This window comes from Carassius gibelio, chromosome A18, assembly GCF_023724105.1.
Source record: "Carassius gibelio isolate Cgi1373 ecotype wild population from Czech Republic chromosome A18, carGib1.2-hapl.c, whole genome shotgun sequence".
NCBI classification, from domain to species: Eukaryota; Metazoa; Chordata; class Actinopteri; order Cypriniformes; family Cyprinidae; genus Carassius; species Carassius gibelio.
The window spans coordinates 6599497-6615121 of NC_068388.1; the positions used below are offsets into that span (position 1 = coordinate 6599497).

Genomic DNA, 15625 nt, shown 5'->3' on the forward strand with positions numbered 1-15625 from the left:
ACAATTGAACACCAAAAAACTGCAAAAACTCATGTACAATTGTTACTTCAGGATGTTTTAATTGTAACTCAGAAGAAGTGCTAAGCCACCAGGACATCTTTGAAAACTCAAAAAAATACAAAAAAAGTTTGTAACAAAAACTAAAATATTAATTTGTGCTTTTCAACTTCAATTTACAGTCTAAAATCTCACAGTATCTCCAGCTGACCTCTTCTCAAAAGGTTTTGAGGAGCAGCCAATGGCATTAGGATTAGGACAGCCTACATAAAGAAAGTCAATTCTCTCATAGAAGTGTTCTTCAGATCCCCGGACAATCACCTGTGTTGCTCTTGGCTGGAATGCTGTTTGTCTCTCTCTCTGTCTCCTGATGTATGACCCTCTATACTATCGGTTTGTTGCGGTCTGACAAGGCACACACACGCTGAGGCTCCAGCAATGTGCTTTGGAAGATTTGGACCTAACACCCACTGGCCCTGGTCTGGAACAAACACTTGAGTGCCCTGAGAAAAGTCCATGGCCTCCCAGGTGTACCCTCCCAATACATAGATCTTTCCATCCAAGACTGCCACCCCTGCCTCACTGTTAGGGTACCTGAGAGGGGCTATCTTGGTCCACTGATCAGTCTGCGGGTCAAAGGCTTCCACCCCCAACACGTCAAAACGCTCCATGCTGTCCTCATGGTCATCGCTGCCCCCGATGACATAGATCCTGTCATCTAGAGTAGCCATAGAGTGCCAGCCTCGAGCCAAGATCATTGCCTGCCGCTCGGTCCACATGTCCACAGTTTTGGGGTCATAACTAAGCATGTCACGCCTGTAAGGGCCGATCTGGTAATCATGGCCCCCTGAGATGTAAACAATGCCCTTGTGAATAGTGCCCGCATGACCATATGTGAATCTATAAAAGAAGAAATTATATAGTTATAAGTAATAATTCTATAGTTATAATAAGTTTTAATAACAATAATAATAAGTGTATATATATATATATATGTGTGTGTATATATATATATATATATATATATATATATATATATATATATATGTGTGTGTGTGTGTGTGTGTGTGTGTGTGTGTATATATAATAAAACAAAAGTTATACTGTTTAATATGTTTAAAATCATGATTTTTTTATATAGTATATATATTTTTAAACATAAATTCCTTCACTGACATTGACCAATTTAACACATTTTTGCTGAATAAAACTAATTTTCTTCAAAAAATAAAACGTAATGACCCCAAAAGTTCCGAAAAAGAGGATTCAAACTAAATATCCACATAAAGTGGTGCAACCTTCAAAAACAAATAACAAACCTGGGCAATCCTGCAACGTAGGTCCAGTAGTCCTCAGCAGGATGGTACACTTCTACTGAAGACAAAGCACCACTATCATTGCGTCCCCCAACAGCTATAAGACAGTCGCCCATGGTTCCCAGATAGAAATCCACACGCCGCTGGTTCATAGGAGCACCCTGCAGATCAACACATCACTTACAAACTCTGCACAATTCTCTGCTTCTCTCACACTTAGGAATACTAACATAATTACACATAAAAATTAAAACTAAAAAAAAAAAAATTAAACTAAGACTTAATTATAAGAAAATTATTTTTAATCTATCCACATGATCTTGAGTTTGGATGCAGAAAAAATGCTATAAAAAAACGAAACTAAACTAAACTATTTATTTGAACCAAAAAGGGATCAGATGTAACCATTTAATCATTGTCTGGAGCCCTGCTATTAAAACTTAAATGTCACTGATAGATATAATATACATATATGTTAGTATGTATGTACATATTTACTTTTTATATTATTATTTTATTTGAAAACTAAAATAACCTAAGACTTAAATTACTTCAGTCTGTGTACACTGAATTTAATACACAATTTGAGTTAAAATGAATTTTACCATGACATTCTAATTTATTGAGAGATATATAATTTATACAATTATATTATAATTTATATTTATACAATTTTTGTATATATTTATATATAAACATATACACACACACACACATATACATAAATATATTTCTATAGTTTTATACATTTTTATTCTTCAGTGTTAGTTTCTTAAACTAAATTCAAATGACAAAGGTTGCCTTTGTAAGTAGCTGAAATAATTTATTTTAATTCATTTTATTTTATTTCAGGTAAAATTTATTTTATTTCATTTTTTATGGTTTTGATTTAAGTTTTAGTTAACTATTATAATTATGTAAATGACACATCAAATTGTCAAGAGTGAAGTGAATTACCTTAATCCACAAGTTGCCTCGGGGGTCATACCGATACAGTAAGTTGCTTGCAGAATCTCCCCCGTTGTCCCGTGAGGAGCTCCCGCCTGCGGTGAAGATAAATCCCCCCAAAACAGCAACACAGTGGTGACTCCTCTGAGCTGGCAGCTGAGTCTCGACGACCCACTTCCCCTCTTCTTCATCCAGCCAACACACCTCGGCACTCAACTCCTCTCCTCGTTCAGACACCTCCCCTCCCACCAACAGCAGACGCTCCACACCTCCTCGAAGGCCTGTGCGTGTTGTCTGCAGTGCAGGTTGGGCGCTGACTCTCGTGTGGTAGCCCACGGCCTCCTCCACTAGCGCCTCACATCCTGTGTCTGGAGGCAGCAGGGAACGTATGGCCGGCAATACAAGCCCTATGAGGTCATCCAGTGAAATGAGAGCAAAACGAATGTTGGAGAGGAGCTGCTGGGCAAACACAAGCCGTTCGGGTCTTTGACTCAACCACTGCAAGGCGACCTGCAGAAGAAATCGCTCGTTCTCGTGCTGCACCTGCTCATCTGCAAGATAAGCACAAAGCTTGGGCATCCGCACATCTTGGAGGAACTCTGAGGTGACGGAAAGCATGGCAAAATGCTCCAGAATGAAGCGGTCTATGAAGGCGTCCAGCCTGTCCAGGCTGTAGAGGAAGGCAAGCTCCTGCAGGTACAAGTAATTTTCTTCACCTACTTCTTTTTCCAGATACTGACAGCAGAAATCCACAGCTCTCCACACCTGCAGCAAATGAGCAGTTTCCAGGACGTAGTCAATGTTTCCACCATCTAGTGGTAACTCGCCACTGTACAGGAAATCTACTACTGCTTTAACTCCAACATACGAGGCTCCCACAAGCTCTACTTCTGCCTCATGCGCCTCTCGCATCCCCAAAGTGAACATCGCCTGGAAGTAGGGACTGGATACTGCAAGCAAAGCCCGATGTGCAGGGATCCGCTGGTCATCGGCCACCAAAACGACATCACACAGCCGGCCATGCTGTCTTTGCTCATTTAAACCTTGAAGAAGATAGTTAGCCTGGTCTGCCCATCGATACACCTGTTGTACATGAGCGTTAGGTAGTGCATGATAGTTTCAAGACACTTTATACATAATTTTTAAAAGGTACTATAGATATTAAATGTGCAGTGTTTATTTTTTATTTTTTTCATCCTGTTGCACCAGTAATTTTGAACTTTATATTGACACATATCAGCCAGGGTGCATGAGGTTTGTTATCTTTGTTTGTTAGCAGAATATGATGTTAAGCAGACTGATATAACTGGATCTCATATGAGAGTAGGCCTACACAAATTTAATCATTTAAAAGTTCTGTTAATTTTTTTTTTTAATTTGTAAAACTAAGTGTACCTTTAAATTAATGAAAAAATTAGTGTTTTTTTGTTAATAATGCAAATGTTAATATTATATAATAAATTAAAATTATTATTGCAAAAAAGTATTATTATTTATAAATAATACAGGTTTATGAATAAACGCTATTTTAGTATTATTTATATAGTATTGTAGTATTTATTAATTTTTTAATGGCTTTTATTTTTATATTTAAGTAATTTTTCATATGCTTTAGTAATTCACACACACACACACACACACATATATATATATATATATATATATATATATAAAATCCATTTATATTTTATTTTAGCTTTATTTCATTTATCAAAAGTTTTTAACTTTTTTTTTACTTAAAAACAGCACTAAATGCATACCTTTGAGGATTCACTTATTCTGGGAACCCGTGAAAGACGTAATTGCTTCCCAGTTTCCATTGTGTCATCTTCCATAAGACTATCTGCAAAATCATAATCATAATTAGTCATCGGAAGTAATTGAAAGTAACCATATATAATACACATTTATATTACGTTCAAAACAGGAACAGAAAGAGCAGAAAGTCAGAAGCTGAGTACCAAAGGAAAGTGGCATTTACACAATCTTGACTACGTTTCATTGATATTCAATATAATTGGATATATTTTATCGATACAGTTGTGACAACAACCGCATAGTAAAATGCAGATCTAATTTTACCATTGTTCCATTCTTTGGCAGTATTAATTACTAATTAAATGCCCGTAAGTGACTATTAACAAGTTATTTTGACCGTGGCACAGTGAAGCTGAGTTCTCACTTCCTTGATGCGCTTAATTTCAAAATAAAGGTCACTTTTGTGCTCAAGTTCGCTAATAAAAAAATCAGATTGTAGGATAAGCATGCTGATAATGACAATAATAATAACACAAGAAATGTACTATATTTGTGATTATGTTGGCTTGACAAAGCCAGTATACAGATCTACTATTACAGCTTGTTTCGATTCTTTTTCTGAGACCAAATGTCATCAAAACTTTAAAGCAATGACACTAACCTGTTGTGATTAAGTATTTATCTTTTCTGACTGGTCCTTCAAACTTCAACTGTCAAAAACTCAAATGTAAACATCAGAAGCCAGTTTAACCCTTAAATTAAATCTATAAATCTAGTATATATTTTTTTAACTTTTTATGCTAATATGTGATAATATTGTTCTGAAATTCGTTTATGCTATATTGAGGGGAAGGGATGTGCTTATTTATTCAAAATAAAATGATTTATTTAATTTAAGGGTGGAATTTTATATTTATTTATTGGAGAGCTACGCCCGTGGCAGGCGTCGGCCTGATTCTCGTCTGTAATTCAAAATAGTATTACAGAACAGAGAAACCCAGGTCCACAAGATGGCAGAGTAACTCAGACCAACTGTTAGATGACCGAACAGAACTGGGTGGATTTAATGTAGCTCAATACCCAAGTTGGCCATTAGGAGGAGGTGAAACCGGCGCGAGCTCCCTGATTCACTGCCACAGCAACCTGACAGACTAATATCACTAACGCCCATTAAGAGGCAATAGGAAATGAATCGAGTCGTGAAATTAGTTGCCTCTCCATCCCACTGAGAGAAGAGACCTCCCTGCTACACCAGCAGACCTCTGTCGCACTTTGGGATTTATCCGCATTTCCATTCATTCCCCCGGCTCTGTTCTGTATTATCTCCCTTCACATCGTCGAAATGGCAACACGCATTGACAAAGAGGCTTGCAGAGAAGCATACAATCTGGTGCGAGACGACACCTCAGATATATGCTGGTGAGTGAAGTCTTGATTTACCTCAAGTCCAGAGATGCGCTGTTTGGCGCGTTGACATTGGCTGAGCTCGCGACATTGTATCAAGAATCAGAATCTTTCAAATGAAACATTGACCGCTGTTTTAATTGACTCATTGACACTGTGTGGTGCAACATGTAGGGATGGGTCTTGTAACACGGGAAGTACCTAGGCAGCATTTCGACCAAAAATGTATATTTAGAATGCATGCTAGATTTTGAGACACCTCCGTTATCGTGGCAACAGTTAAAATGTAAATTTTGCTATTTAAAGGGCATCTTTTCAGTATGATGGATCTACCATTGTACCAGCTGGTCACGGGTCCGAGTACGAAGAATTCAAGAGTCAGTGTACAGGTGAGTCCATTCTCAGCTGTTTACCTGCTTTTTTATTTTTTATTATTGATTGTATTGATTTGACGGTATTGTTGGTAAAGCAGTTAAATCAATCAAATGTTAAAGGGAAAGTACACCCAAAAATGAAAGGTATATAATTAATTCACTACAAACTGATGACTTTTACGAAACTGACAGACTCTATCAAAAGTAAATGGTGAATGAGGCATTGCAAGCTCTAACCTTACTGTATTTGTACATATACACTGTGAGTAAACGATGACAGGACTTTCATTTTTTGGGGGTGCTCTGTCCCTTTAAGTTCAACATCACATCACTAGGAAGTAATTCATTTTCCAAGGTAGACAATACCAAATATGGTTTCATATTTGTCCTAGATGACATGACATGAGCGAGCAACTGGTGGGAAGTTTGATATGAGGATTTTACTTAATAAAAACACTTTTGTGTTTGTGATCAACCAGAAGTCATTAAATTCAACTTCTCATCTATTTTAAAATATAGTATATCTGGTTTTGGGGATCAGTTAAGCTACAATGAATGGTTTACTATATGCTGTATATTTTCTAACTGTAAATAACTGTCTGGCTGGACTGAAAGAATGAAATGATGTCATTTTTCTCTTCATTCTGTTCTCCTAATTGAACAAAGATTTGGGCGTGGTGCTCAGTTCAGTCTCCATGAGTAGATTGTGCAGCCACTAGCAGATGTAAACTTGTACAAGTGTTGCAATGCTTTGGCTTCCGGCACTGTGCTCTGACAGATGATCAAGGATGTCTTCCTGTATGGAGCAGTATGTTACAATATGCACTTTTATTGATGGAGAATACTGTAGTCATTAAGTTTACTAATGAAATGCTTATTTATGTTTTAAACTTAAACTGAAAAATGTCATTTGTGCCATAGCCACCCATAAACTGGTTTATCCAGCAATAAGCCTATTTATTTATCATTTTGGTAGGTTTTTGAGTAGTTGGAGAATCTTGTCTAAAGCTTGTGATTTAGGTGGTCTAATAGATTTAATATTTAAAAAATATTTCTTTGTGCTGCATCACCATAGCCTGGCAGCCTGGAAGTACAGTACACATGTAGTCAGCACAAAAACACTGACTTAACTGGAAGGGAGTTGTTCAGAAATGTTTCGCACGCACACACACAAGAGGAAGCAGAAGTGTGTGGAAGCATTGCCACATCGCGAAAATGTCCATGCGGCGCCGTGTTTTCATGCAGTCGAAAATAAGACAGCACAACTCTCATTTTAGTAGAGTCCAAGCTTTCCCACTGTTCACTTGGCGTGCTGACACATGACAAGCACCGCTCACTTCCTAAATGTGGTCTGTTTGAGGTTTCAATTCTGTTGAAATACAGCAGAGGTCTCTATAATGTGACTTAGATTCATCATCCACAAACTTTCTATCAGCCAATGTGCCATATCCAACCGACAGTATTACCCATGGTTCCCTGACTTAGCCTCTTAAACCTTAAGCCCAGTTAATCAACAACAGAAAACCAGATGTTATCAGTCTCAAGTAGAGCCAAGGGAATTCACCTGATCATTTGTTTTCCAGGAAAGTCCTACTAAGATCAGATTTAACCACTGTAAATTAAACACAGTACAAGACGGAACAAGAGTGTGATGCCCTTTGGTTTCTAACAGCCATTTTTTTAACTGCCCCATGTGTAATAAAATGTTACTAAGTAAAACAAACACACACTTTTTTTTTATTTGTATAAGCGTGTGTGTGTGTGTATATCTGTATTTAATGTATACATGTAATTTTATTGCTATAATTATTAGGAATATAAGAAGTTTTTAAAACTATCTTCACAGATCAATAAAGATCAAAGTGCACAGGTGTGCATCACTGACATGAGAATGGCCGGTTAAACAAGAGCTTCCTTCCACATAATTCTTCCTCTGATACTGTCAGTGTCTAAACAGAAGCACGCCGCATTAAAGTGCATTTGATGTTATCTTTGAATCTAGTCCCAGAGCAGCTGCAATGCAGTTGTAGCACATTTGGGAGGAAGTGGCCAGTCGTTAAGCTGAGAGTAACTGGGAGTGTTACTGATAAAATATTACTCCGTAAATCACCCCTATCATTAGGGTCTGTTAACTAGATCACCTCCTGTTCTCTCCCACTTTCTCCCATTTCTTGTTTTTCATGCGGAATGATGTCATAGAGCTTAAATTTCTTAGCCTTGTCGGCAACTCACACGTGATGTTCTCAGATTGCATTTCATATCACAACGTCTTTCTCTGGAAAAAGAAAACAATGCAATAGTGTGGATTCAAAACACACGCTACAATGGAGACAGTGTTCAGTCGAATCCAAGTCCTTCCTTGTTATTAAACACACAAAGTTAAGATAAACCGGAGTTACAATAATAAAGCAAAGTAATGTGATTTTCATATCAAGTCAACATGAAATCAAACCCGATTTTATCTACTTGAAATCATGTCCCTGGTTTTATTGTTCACAATCCACTGATGCTTGTTATTCCAAATAAAAAATGCCTTATCAAAATAATAGTCTGCACTGCCCTTTTAGCTGACGTCATGAATCCGCTTACCAGGCACCATTGCTCCACCCCTCACTTTTCACTTCATTTTCTAGTTAATTATCCTGTTTCAACAGAAAAGGTCAGATTACGAAAGTGAAATAAGTTGTTGACTTAAAAAAAAAAATGTATAAACCATTTTATTTTTATTTAATAAAGCGGATGACAGTATTTGTGACTATAGGTCAGTGATAGGATTATGTTCAATGATTCGGAAGTTAGGCAAACAATACTGACTTGATATTTTTTAAATGTATGTTATTATTGTCATTTATTTAAAATGCATTCATTTTTTAAACGATCTCTGTTTTTGTTTTGTTTTTTGGGGATTTTATTAATTGAGGAAGTAATCTTGTGGAATTTTAATTTGTGGCAAATAGGTCCCATTGTACACTTGTTATTCAGTGTAGAAAAAAGCAATACGTGCGTAAATAAAAAATAATGACTTCTAAAAAGCCACTTTTCAGAATGTATCTTCAATTATTTTTTTGTCTGCCAGATTGAAGTCTGATTTATCTTCAGTTTAGTTGGGGGCTTTTCTCAGCAAATGTTTTGCATAATTAATGATCTTAATCACACATCTAGCATTTAACATTTTTAATCAATTCACAGTGCTAAAAGAATCAAGCTACTATCCAGAAAATGGCACAACTTGTTAAAGAATTCTTTCTCTTTGACTCTCAGATGACAACCGTCTCTTCGGTTTTGTAAGGATCACGACGGGCGACGCCATGAGCAAGCGTGCCAAGTTCACCCTCATCACCTGGATCGGCGAAAACGTCAGCGGACTGCAAAGAGCCAAGATTAGCACTGACAAGACATTGGTAAAGGACATTGTGCAGGTGAGTTTTGCGTTCTCTAATTTCATTGCTATAACATATGCAAACTCTCCGACTTACTTCGACACACCCAGATAAGCAGATTTCGAGATCTTTTTCACTGTAAACAAATTGGTGCTTTCATGCAAACTTGCCTTTCCTTCCATCACTCATAGTGTGTTTTCCCTCATTCTATCATGCAGAACTTTGCCAAGGAGTTTATGATCAGTGATCCCAGAGAACTGGAGGAAGAATATCTCCGCAACGAGCTGAAAAAGGCCGGCGGGGCTAACTACGACGCCCAGGCTGAATAGAACTTGGGGGCGGGTGTCCATAGTGTTGGGGGAGAAGGAAGAGGAAATGTCATCTCATACACACACGCGCGCACACACACACACACACACACACGGACAAACATACATATACATACCTCCCCCCTCTTGCCAATCTGGCCATGGTTGATTTATCTATCTACTGTACTGTGCATCATCTCAAAGACATCTCTACTAGTGCTATGAGGTTATCTTTTTCTTCAGGGGCATTTTTGTTTCTGATGATGCTCCTTTGGTTTGGAGTTGTCATCACTGTGATGCACTTCCATAATCAATAGAGAGCATGTAGGTCCAGCATTGTTTTCCAAGGGGTTTATTATGAGTCCATCTCCCCGCTGAATACAGACCACTGTGTTTACTGTCTCAATCTCCCATGGAGAGGAAGACATCATGGAATGTGTGCTTTTGTGTGTGTGTTAGTGTGTGTGTGTGTGTGTGTGTTTGCAGACACTGCACTGTGACTGGCTAACTTGCATGCAGGGGGTGGAGTCTTAAAGGATCTCGTAGCTCTGATTGGCTGTTTCGCTCTCTTCACCCAACCAAGAAACAGCCATTTTTCTAGCGTAGCCTATATTTTGGTTTAAATTAAAATACCCAAGAATGTCATTTTCTTCTTCTTCTTTTTTAAAGAAAGTAGGTTTTATTTGCTTTAAAAATGCAATCTGTGATTCTTTGAAATAAAAATGCCTCCGAAGCCAAGACAAGAAACAAGATGGTCACAAAAGCAATCCTGTCAGAATAAAATTGTTTTTTTCAAGATGTTTTGTCCTTGTGTATTATATTTTGCTTTGTTTTTATACTCTTGATCTGGAAGCCTGTTTCTGGCACAGACAACAACAAAAAAACAATTGCAATTTTTATATTATTATAATTCTGACTTTTCTCTGAATTCTGAGTATGTATCACAGATCTGATTTTTTTTTCTGCAATGGAATAAAGCGCAACTTATACTCACAATTCTGACTTTAGATTCAAAATTTCAAGTTAACATGACACAATTCCAATTTCTGAAGACTACAAGTCAAATATGTGAGATATAAACTCAGAATTGTAGAAAAAAAAGGAAAAAGAAAGAAGTCCGAATTATTAGATAAAATGTCACAATTAGCCTACCTAATTATGTTTTCATCCTGTGGTGGAATCAACTTTCATACTTTGATACTCAATAAGTCGACTTCTCCATTGCTTAGGTAGTGCAAGCTGCTTGGTACAACACTCTTCTGCACGAATGCTAACAATCCCATTTGGCTAATGGGGGAGTCCCAGAGGGTTGTCTGTGGTCAGGCTGCCTCATAACAAACTGCTCTGCTCCAAAGTCTTTCAATAAAGGCCCACAAAAACCTTTCTCACCATCCTTTCTCCTATGTTGTAACCTCTTTTTTTCCTCCCCCATCTCTCTTGCTTCTCTCCCTGCCTTGTGTTTAGTCCAACAGATTTGTGTCCAACTGTATAATTGCTTAATCCATAATCTATAAGCTTCTTTCAGTCTGCTTTTATGACGCTGAGTTTTGGTAGCACAAGAGAGACTTGAAGCAGAAATGTAGACGCTGAAATTTTTGCCTGTGGAAGATCTTCGTGTATGTGTTTACTTAATAGTTGGTAAAATTGGATCAGTGGAGCTTAACCTTACTAGAATTAAACTTTGGCATGTACTGTAACTTGTTCTGCAGAGTTCATGCTATATACAACAGAGGAGATGGGTTTTTACTTTTTTTTTAATTATATATTTTTAATATATTTAGTCTTCTATTTGTAATTATACATGCTCATTTTCTCCTATTTTGCCATTGCACTGCTTTATACTTTTATTATGCAGACACATTAAATTGATCGAAAGTGGCAGTAAAGACATTTATAATGCTACAAGTGTTAAAAATCGTTGACATTCATTTTAAATTGTTACAAAAATAAATGCTTTTCGTTTGAACTTTCTTTTAATAATAATAATAATAAAAACGTGAATATCACAGATACCACAAAAAGATTAAGCAGCACTATTGTTTTCAACATTGATAATAATAATTAATAAAAATAACAAGAAATAATCAAATAATATGAAAGACATCACAAAAATAAAGTATATTTTAAAATGGCTATTTCAAATTCAACTAATAATTCACAATATTAGTTTTTAATGTATTTTTGATTTAAAAAATGCAGCTTTGTAAGCATAAGAGACTTCTTGCAATGTATAAAATTTATATTTAACTCAGTTAATATTAATATTTTTCATATTAAAACGCAGTTAATAATTAAAAACATAAATGAATAACACTGTTAAATGTAATCTTTATGAAATTTAATATCCATTTTTATACATACATCATAACGTTGTGGTGCCTACATTTATTTTTCACATTTAAAACGTTTATTTTAGTTTTTAGTGTATTATATTTAATGAATTTAGACAAAATAGTATAAATTTTAATGTGCTAGAATTGTCATGTCAGTGCATCCTTGCTTTTTTGAGTTTGGCCAGTAATTAACCACCCATCAAACACTTTAGCAACATGCTAAAAAACAGCATTTTAATCATGCTAGCAGCAGCACTGCGCTGGATAACTGTGTGTTTGTAACATCTTAGCAGGAATAGCTTAAGTAGCAGGTTTTGCTGAGTGACACTGGGGACTACTTTAATGAGATAAATTACATGTGAATGTTAATTAGTCTCTCCTCACACAGAGGGATGGCCTTTGTATTGATCTTGTCATCAAGAAAGTCTTGTTTAAGCCACGTAAACACACAGTCAGACAGATAGGCTGGTTCTTATCTTTATCTCCCTGCCCATTTATGAGGCTTTGAGAGGTGTACATGTTCTGACAACTGGCTTGATTGCTTTTCTACAATTCGCCGTCATACAGAATGTGTGTTTTAGAGCAAGAATGTTGTGCGTGTGTGTGTGGACATGTTTCTGAAGATTCTTTGGCGTCTAGTTCCCAAGGAAGTCACTGCCAGCTATTCTGCTCGGATCCTTCCTGCATTCCAAAGGCCTCCCAGTTCAAGCGTATTTCATACCACACACACATTACTGAAGTCATGTGGTGATTGTTTTGGAATAAATATTACAAAACAGAAATTTACACTAGCGTTTAAATGTTAAGGGTTGATAAAAGATGTCTCCATACACACCAAGACTGCATTTTAAAAAAATCAGAAATACCATTAAAACAGTAATACTGTGAAATAGTTACAATTTAAAATAACTTAAATTTACAAGTACAATGCAGATTCCTAGTAAAGCTTAATTTTCAGCACCAATACTCCAGTCTTCAGTGTCACATGATCCTTCAGAGATCATTTTAATATACTGATTTGCTGCTCAAGAAACATTTCTTATTATTATCAAAGTTGTGCGGCTTAAATTTTTTGTGGTTGCTAGTAGCAAATATAACAGTAATGCATATTTATTCTAGAATGACGAGAACATTCAAAAGAACAAGATTTATTTGAAATGGAAATCTTTTTTTAAAATAGTGTAAAAGTCTTTACTGTTACTTTTGATAAATAGCTTTTTTAGGTAGGCTTTTTTTCTACCTAAAAAACAACAACCATAAATTCAATATTTTATAAAAGCATTTTGTACACATAAGCATATAAGTGTATGTGTTAACAAATACTTTTGAGCCGTTAAGCTACTAAAGAAAGTGACATTTTCATAAAAAAAGTCTTATTTTCTTGACTCCAGATGACTCCAAGTAAGATTTGTACACATCTTTGCTCACCAGTCAGTTAAATCAAGTCAGTAGTGTAGGAGGAGTCTGACAAGAACAAACACTTAACCTTTCATGGCTTCCTCTTGGAAGAACCCAAGTGGAGGGCAGGGTTTATACAATGATTAGCAGTTTTGCCTTATTACAGAGTTTTCCAGTGTTTCAGAGGTGTTGGCTAAGGGAAATTTGTTTAAATACAAACATCTTAATTTACATCAGGGCTCAAGAGTACATGAAATTTAGCAAAATGACATGAAGGACAGCTGGTTAGTTTAGATAAGTCTGGCTTTGGAGGAAGAGGAAGATGGGATTTAACCGGAACAAGTAAGGGGCACCCATTGAGAGTGAGTGAATGGGTCACGTTGAAATGTTCCTGTGAACCATTCATGCTCTGGTACAGTGCTGCCATTGTCATGAGCTAACGAGATGCACTCCAAACAGCCAAACATGGCTCAGTTCTCCAACTGTCACTAACCTGCTGGTCAAGTTCCCATCACCCACCGTGCTCCCAGCAGTCAAACCTGCTATGTTCTCATATGTTGTTGACCACAGATGTTGAAAGTTCTGGAGCTATTTAAAAACACATTTATAAAATAATATGATACACCCTTCTTTACAATAAGAGCTTCCCATCATTCACCGTCCATATGTTCAGATGTAGGTTGGAACCAGGCCCCTCTTGAATGTTCCAGAACTTAATGAAGGTTTTGCAAAAGTAGTTGGTCTGGAAAATACCTCAAATTCAGGTTAGAAATTAAAATGCCCAAAAATAAAAATAAAAATTCTGATGTGTTTACCAGCCAATTATGATTTTGTTTTTTTTATAGTGTCAGAAAATACTGTTTCATTAAATGTTAAGTATTCTGTGGAATTATATAATATAATATAATATAATATAATATAATATAATATAATATAATATAATATAATATAATATAATATAATATAATATAATATGTGCAGTTTAATTGAACTGATCTGAATTCACAAAACAATGAATCACACTTCTGTTCAAAAGTTTAGGGTCAGTAGGATATTTTAAAAGGCTCACAAATGGTGTGTGTAGGCTGCCAGTCTTTGAGTTCAAAAGAAAAGAATTTACTTGAAATTTTTATTGTATTTGAGGTTTGTGTTTGGATTATTGTGCAGCTGGATGTGTGTGTGTGTGCTCATGTTTGTGTGACATATCAGGACACAACTCATAATGACATGGGTATGACACAGGTATTACAAGGAGAGGGTGACTTATGAGGACATAACCCATGTCCCCATTTTTCAAATTTTGCTTATAAATCATACAGAATGAGTTTTTTTGAGAAAGTAAAAATGCAGAAAGTTTTCTGTGAGGGTTAGGGTTAGGGTTGGTGTAGGGCCATTGAATATACAGTTTGTAGAGTATAAAAACCAATACGCCTATGGGATGTCCCCACTTTTCACAAAAACAAACGTGTGTGCGTGTGTGTGTGTGTATGTGTAACAATGTAAAATTCCTACCTGTCACTTCTTAAATTATTTCATGCTTGCTTTGGAAAATAATTTTTATAAAATTTTTGGAGCAGTAATGATCAAGGAAGGTATGTTATTGCAGCACATATAAACATTAACCAGGAACCAAGAGAATGTTTCAGTAATGAAATAGGAAGCACCCTAACCAGAAAATCTGGCTGTATCTGGCGCAAATTTCATCATTCTAAACAAATCCATCAATCTCCCTGAAGTCTTAGCCCACTAGAAATGTCTATTTAATTGGGCTATAGCTCTTTAGTATATGGGTCAATGAGCTGGATAACAAAGTTAATTTATTGATCAGGTCCACTTCTTATAATCCAATGCAGAGACAAACACAATGCAATGAAAGGTCAAGCAAAAAGATCAAAAGAAAAGGTCAGCTTTTATAGTCCCAAATATATTCAGCTGTTTTATTATGACTGTCTAATTAGAAATCTCAAGTACACCTTGTATAATAAAAACATCAGTTAAATCATTTGACCTCATATTTCATGAAGGGGTTCATTTAAATTTTAAGATAGTGTATCATAAAATATATACTGGAAAATAACTGTCAATATATTTTATACAGTATTGTACAGCTATACAAAGAAGAGAACAAAAATTAGTGTTCAAGAGTTAGAGCTTTTTTTTTTTTTTTTTATTTTTTTTTTTAACACAGAGCCCTTAATATTTTTATCTAGATAAAGGTGCCAAAAGTAAGTCACACTTGAAGGCACTCTGAGAAATGGAAACACTTTTGACATAATTTGATATGCATGTGATCATATGCATAAAGGCAGGATGTATAGAAAAATAAAAGATAGGAAGAAATAAGCAAAGAGTATTTTTTATGAGTAAATTGTTAGTTTCTTATCAAATAATGTGTTCCATTGATAACAG

General features: G+C 35.9%; 2 protein-coding genes across 5 annotated transcripts; one reads left to right on the top strand and one right to left on the bottom strand.

Annotated features, from left to right (window-relative positions):
* Positions 1-36: 36 nt before the first annotated feature.
* Positions 37-5621, bottom strand: klhl36 (kelch-like family member 36). 4 transcript variants are annotated; one of them, XM_052531435.1, is made up of 5 exons: positions 5460-5621; positions 4022-4104; positions 2271-3344; positions 1317-1474; positions 37-897 (listed from the first exon to the last, which is right to left on the bottom strand). In XM_052531435.1, exons 2-5 carry the CDS (start codon positions 4094-4096, stop codon positions 315-317), a joined length of 1890 nt encoding a protein of 629 aa, XP_052387395.1. In that variant the 5' UTR covers positions 4097-4104; positions 5460-5621; the 3' UTR covers positions 37-314. The 4 variants fall into 4 exon arrangements, with proteins under 4 accessions (XP_052387395.1, XP_052387394.1, XP_052387393.1 ...); XM_052531434.1 differs by lacking the exon at positions 5460-5621 and adding an exon at positions 4344-4451; XM_052531433.1 differs by lacking the exon at positions 5460-5621 and adding an exon at positions 4223-4253.
* On the top strand, positions 5148-10283 carry cotl1 (coactosin-like F-actin binding protein 1). Its single transcript, XM_052531437.1, has 4 exons — positions 5148-5438; positions 5730-5812; positions 9059-9216; positions 9396-10283. The coding sequence occupies exons 1-4, from the start codon at positions 5362-5364 to the stop codon at positions 9504-9506; spliced, it is 429 nt and encodes a 142-aa protein (XP_052387397.1). The 5' UTR covers positions 5148-5361; the 3' UTR covers positions 9507-10283.
* The last annotated feature ends 5342 nt before the right edge of the window (positions 10284-15625 follow it).

Coding starts and splice junctions, on each gene's coding strand:
- cotl1 (XM_052531437.1), top strand. CDS start 5,362: ATGGCAACACGCATTGACAAAGAGGCTTGCAGAGAAGCATACAATCTG. Junction 5,439..5,729: donor GACACCTCAGATATATGCTG/GTGAGTGAAGTC, acceptor TGCTATTTAAAG/GGCATCTTTTCAGTATGATG. Junction 9,217..9,395: donor TGGTAAAGGACATTGTGCAG/GTGAGTTTTGCG, acceptor TCTATCATGCAG/AACTTTGCCAAGGAGTTTAT.
- klhl36 (XM_052531432.1), bottom strand. CDS start 4,238: ATGCCACTTTCCTTTGGTACTCAGCTTCTGACTTTCTGCTCTTTCTGT. Junction 4,105..4,177: donor TTTCTGTTCCTGTTTTGAAC/GTAATATAAATG, acceptor ATGATTTTGCAG/ATAGTCTTATGGAAGATGAC. Junction 1,475..2,270: donor GAGGCAACTTGTGGATTAAG/GTAATTCACTTC, acceptor GTTGATCTGCAG/GGTGCTCCTATGAACCAGCG.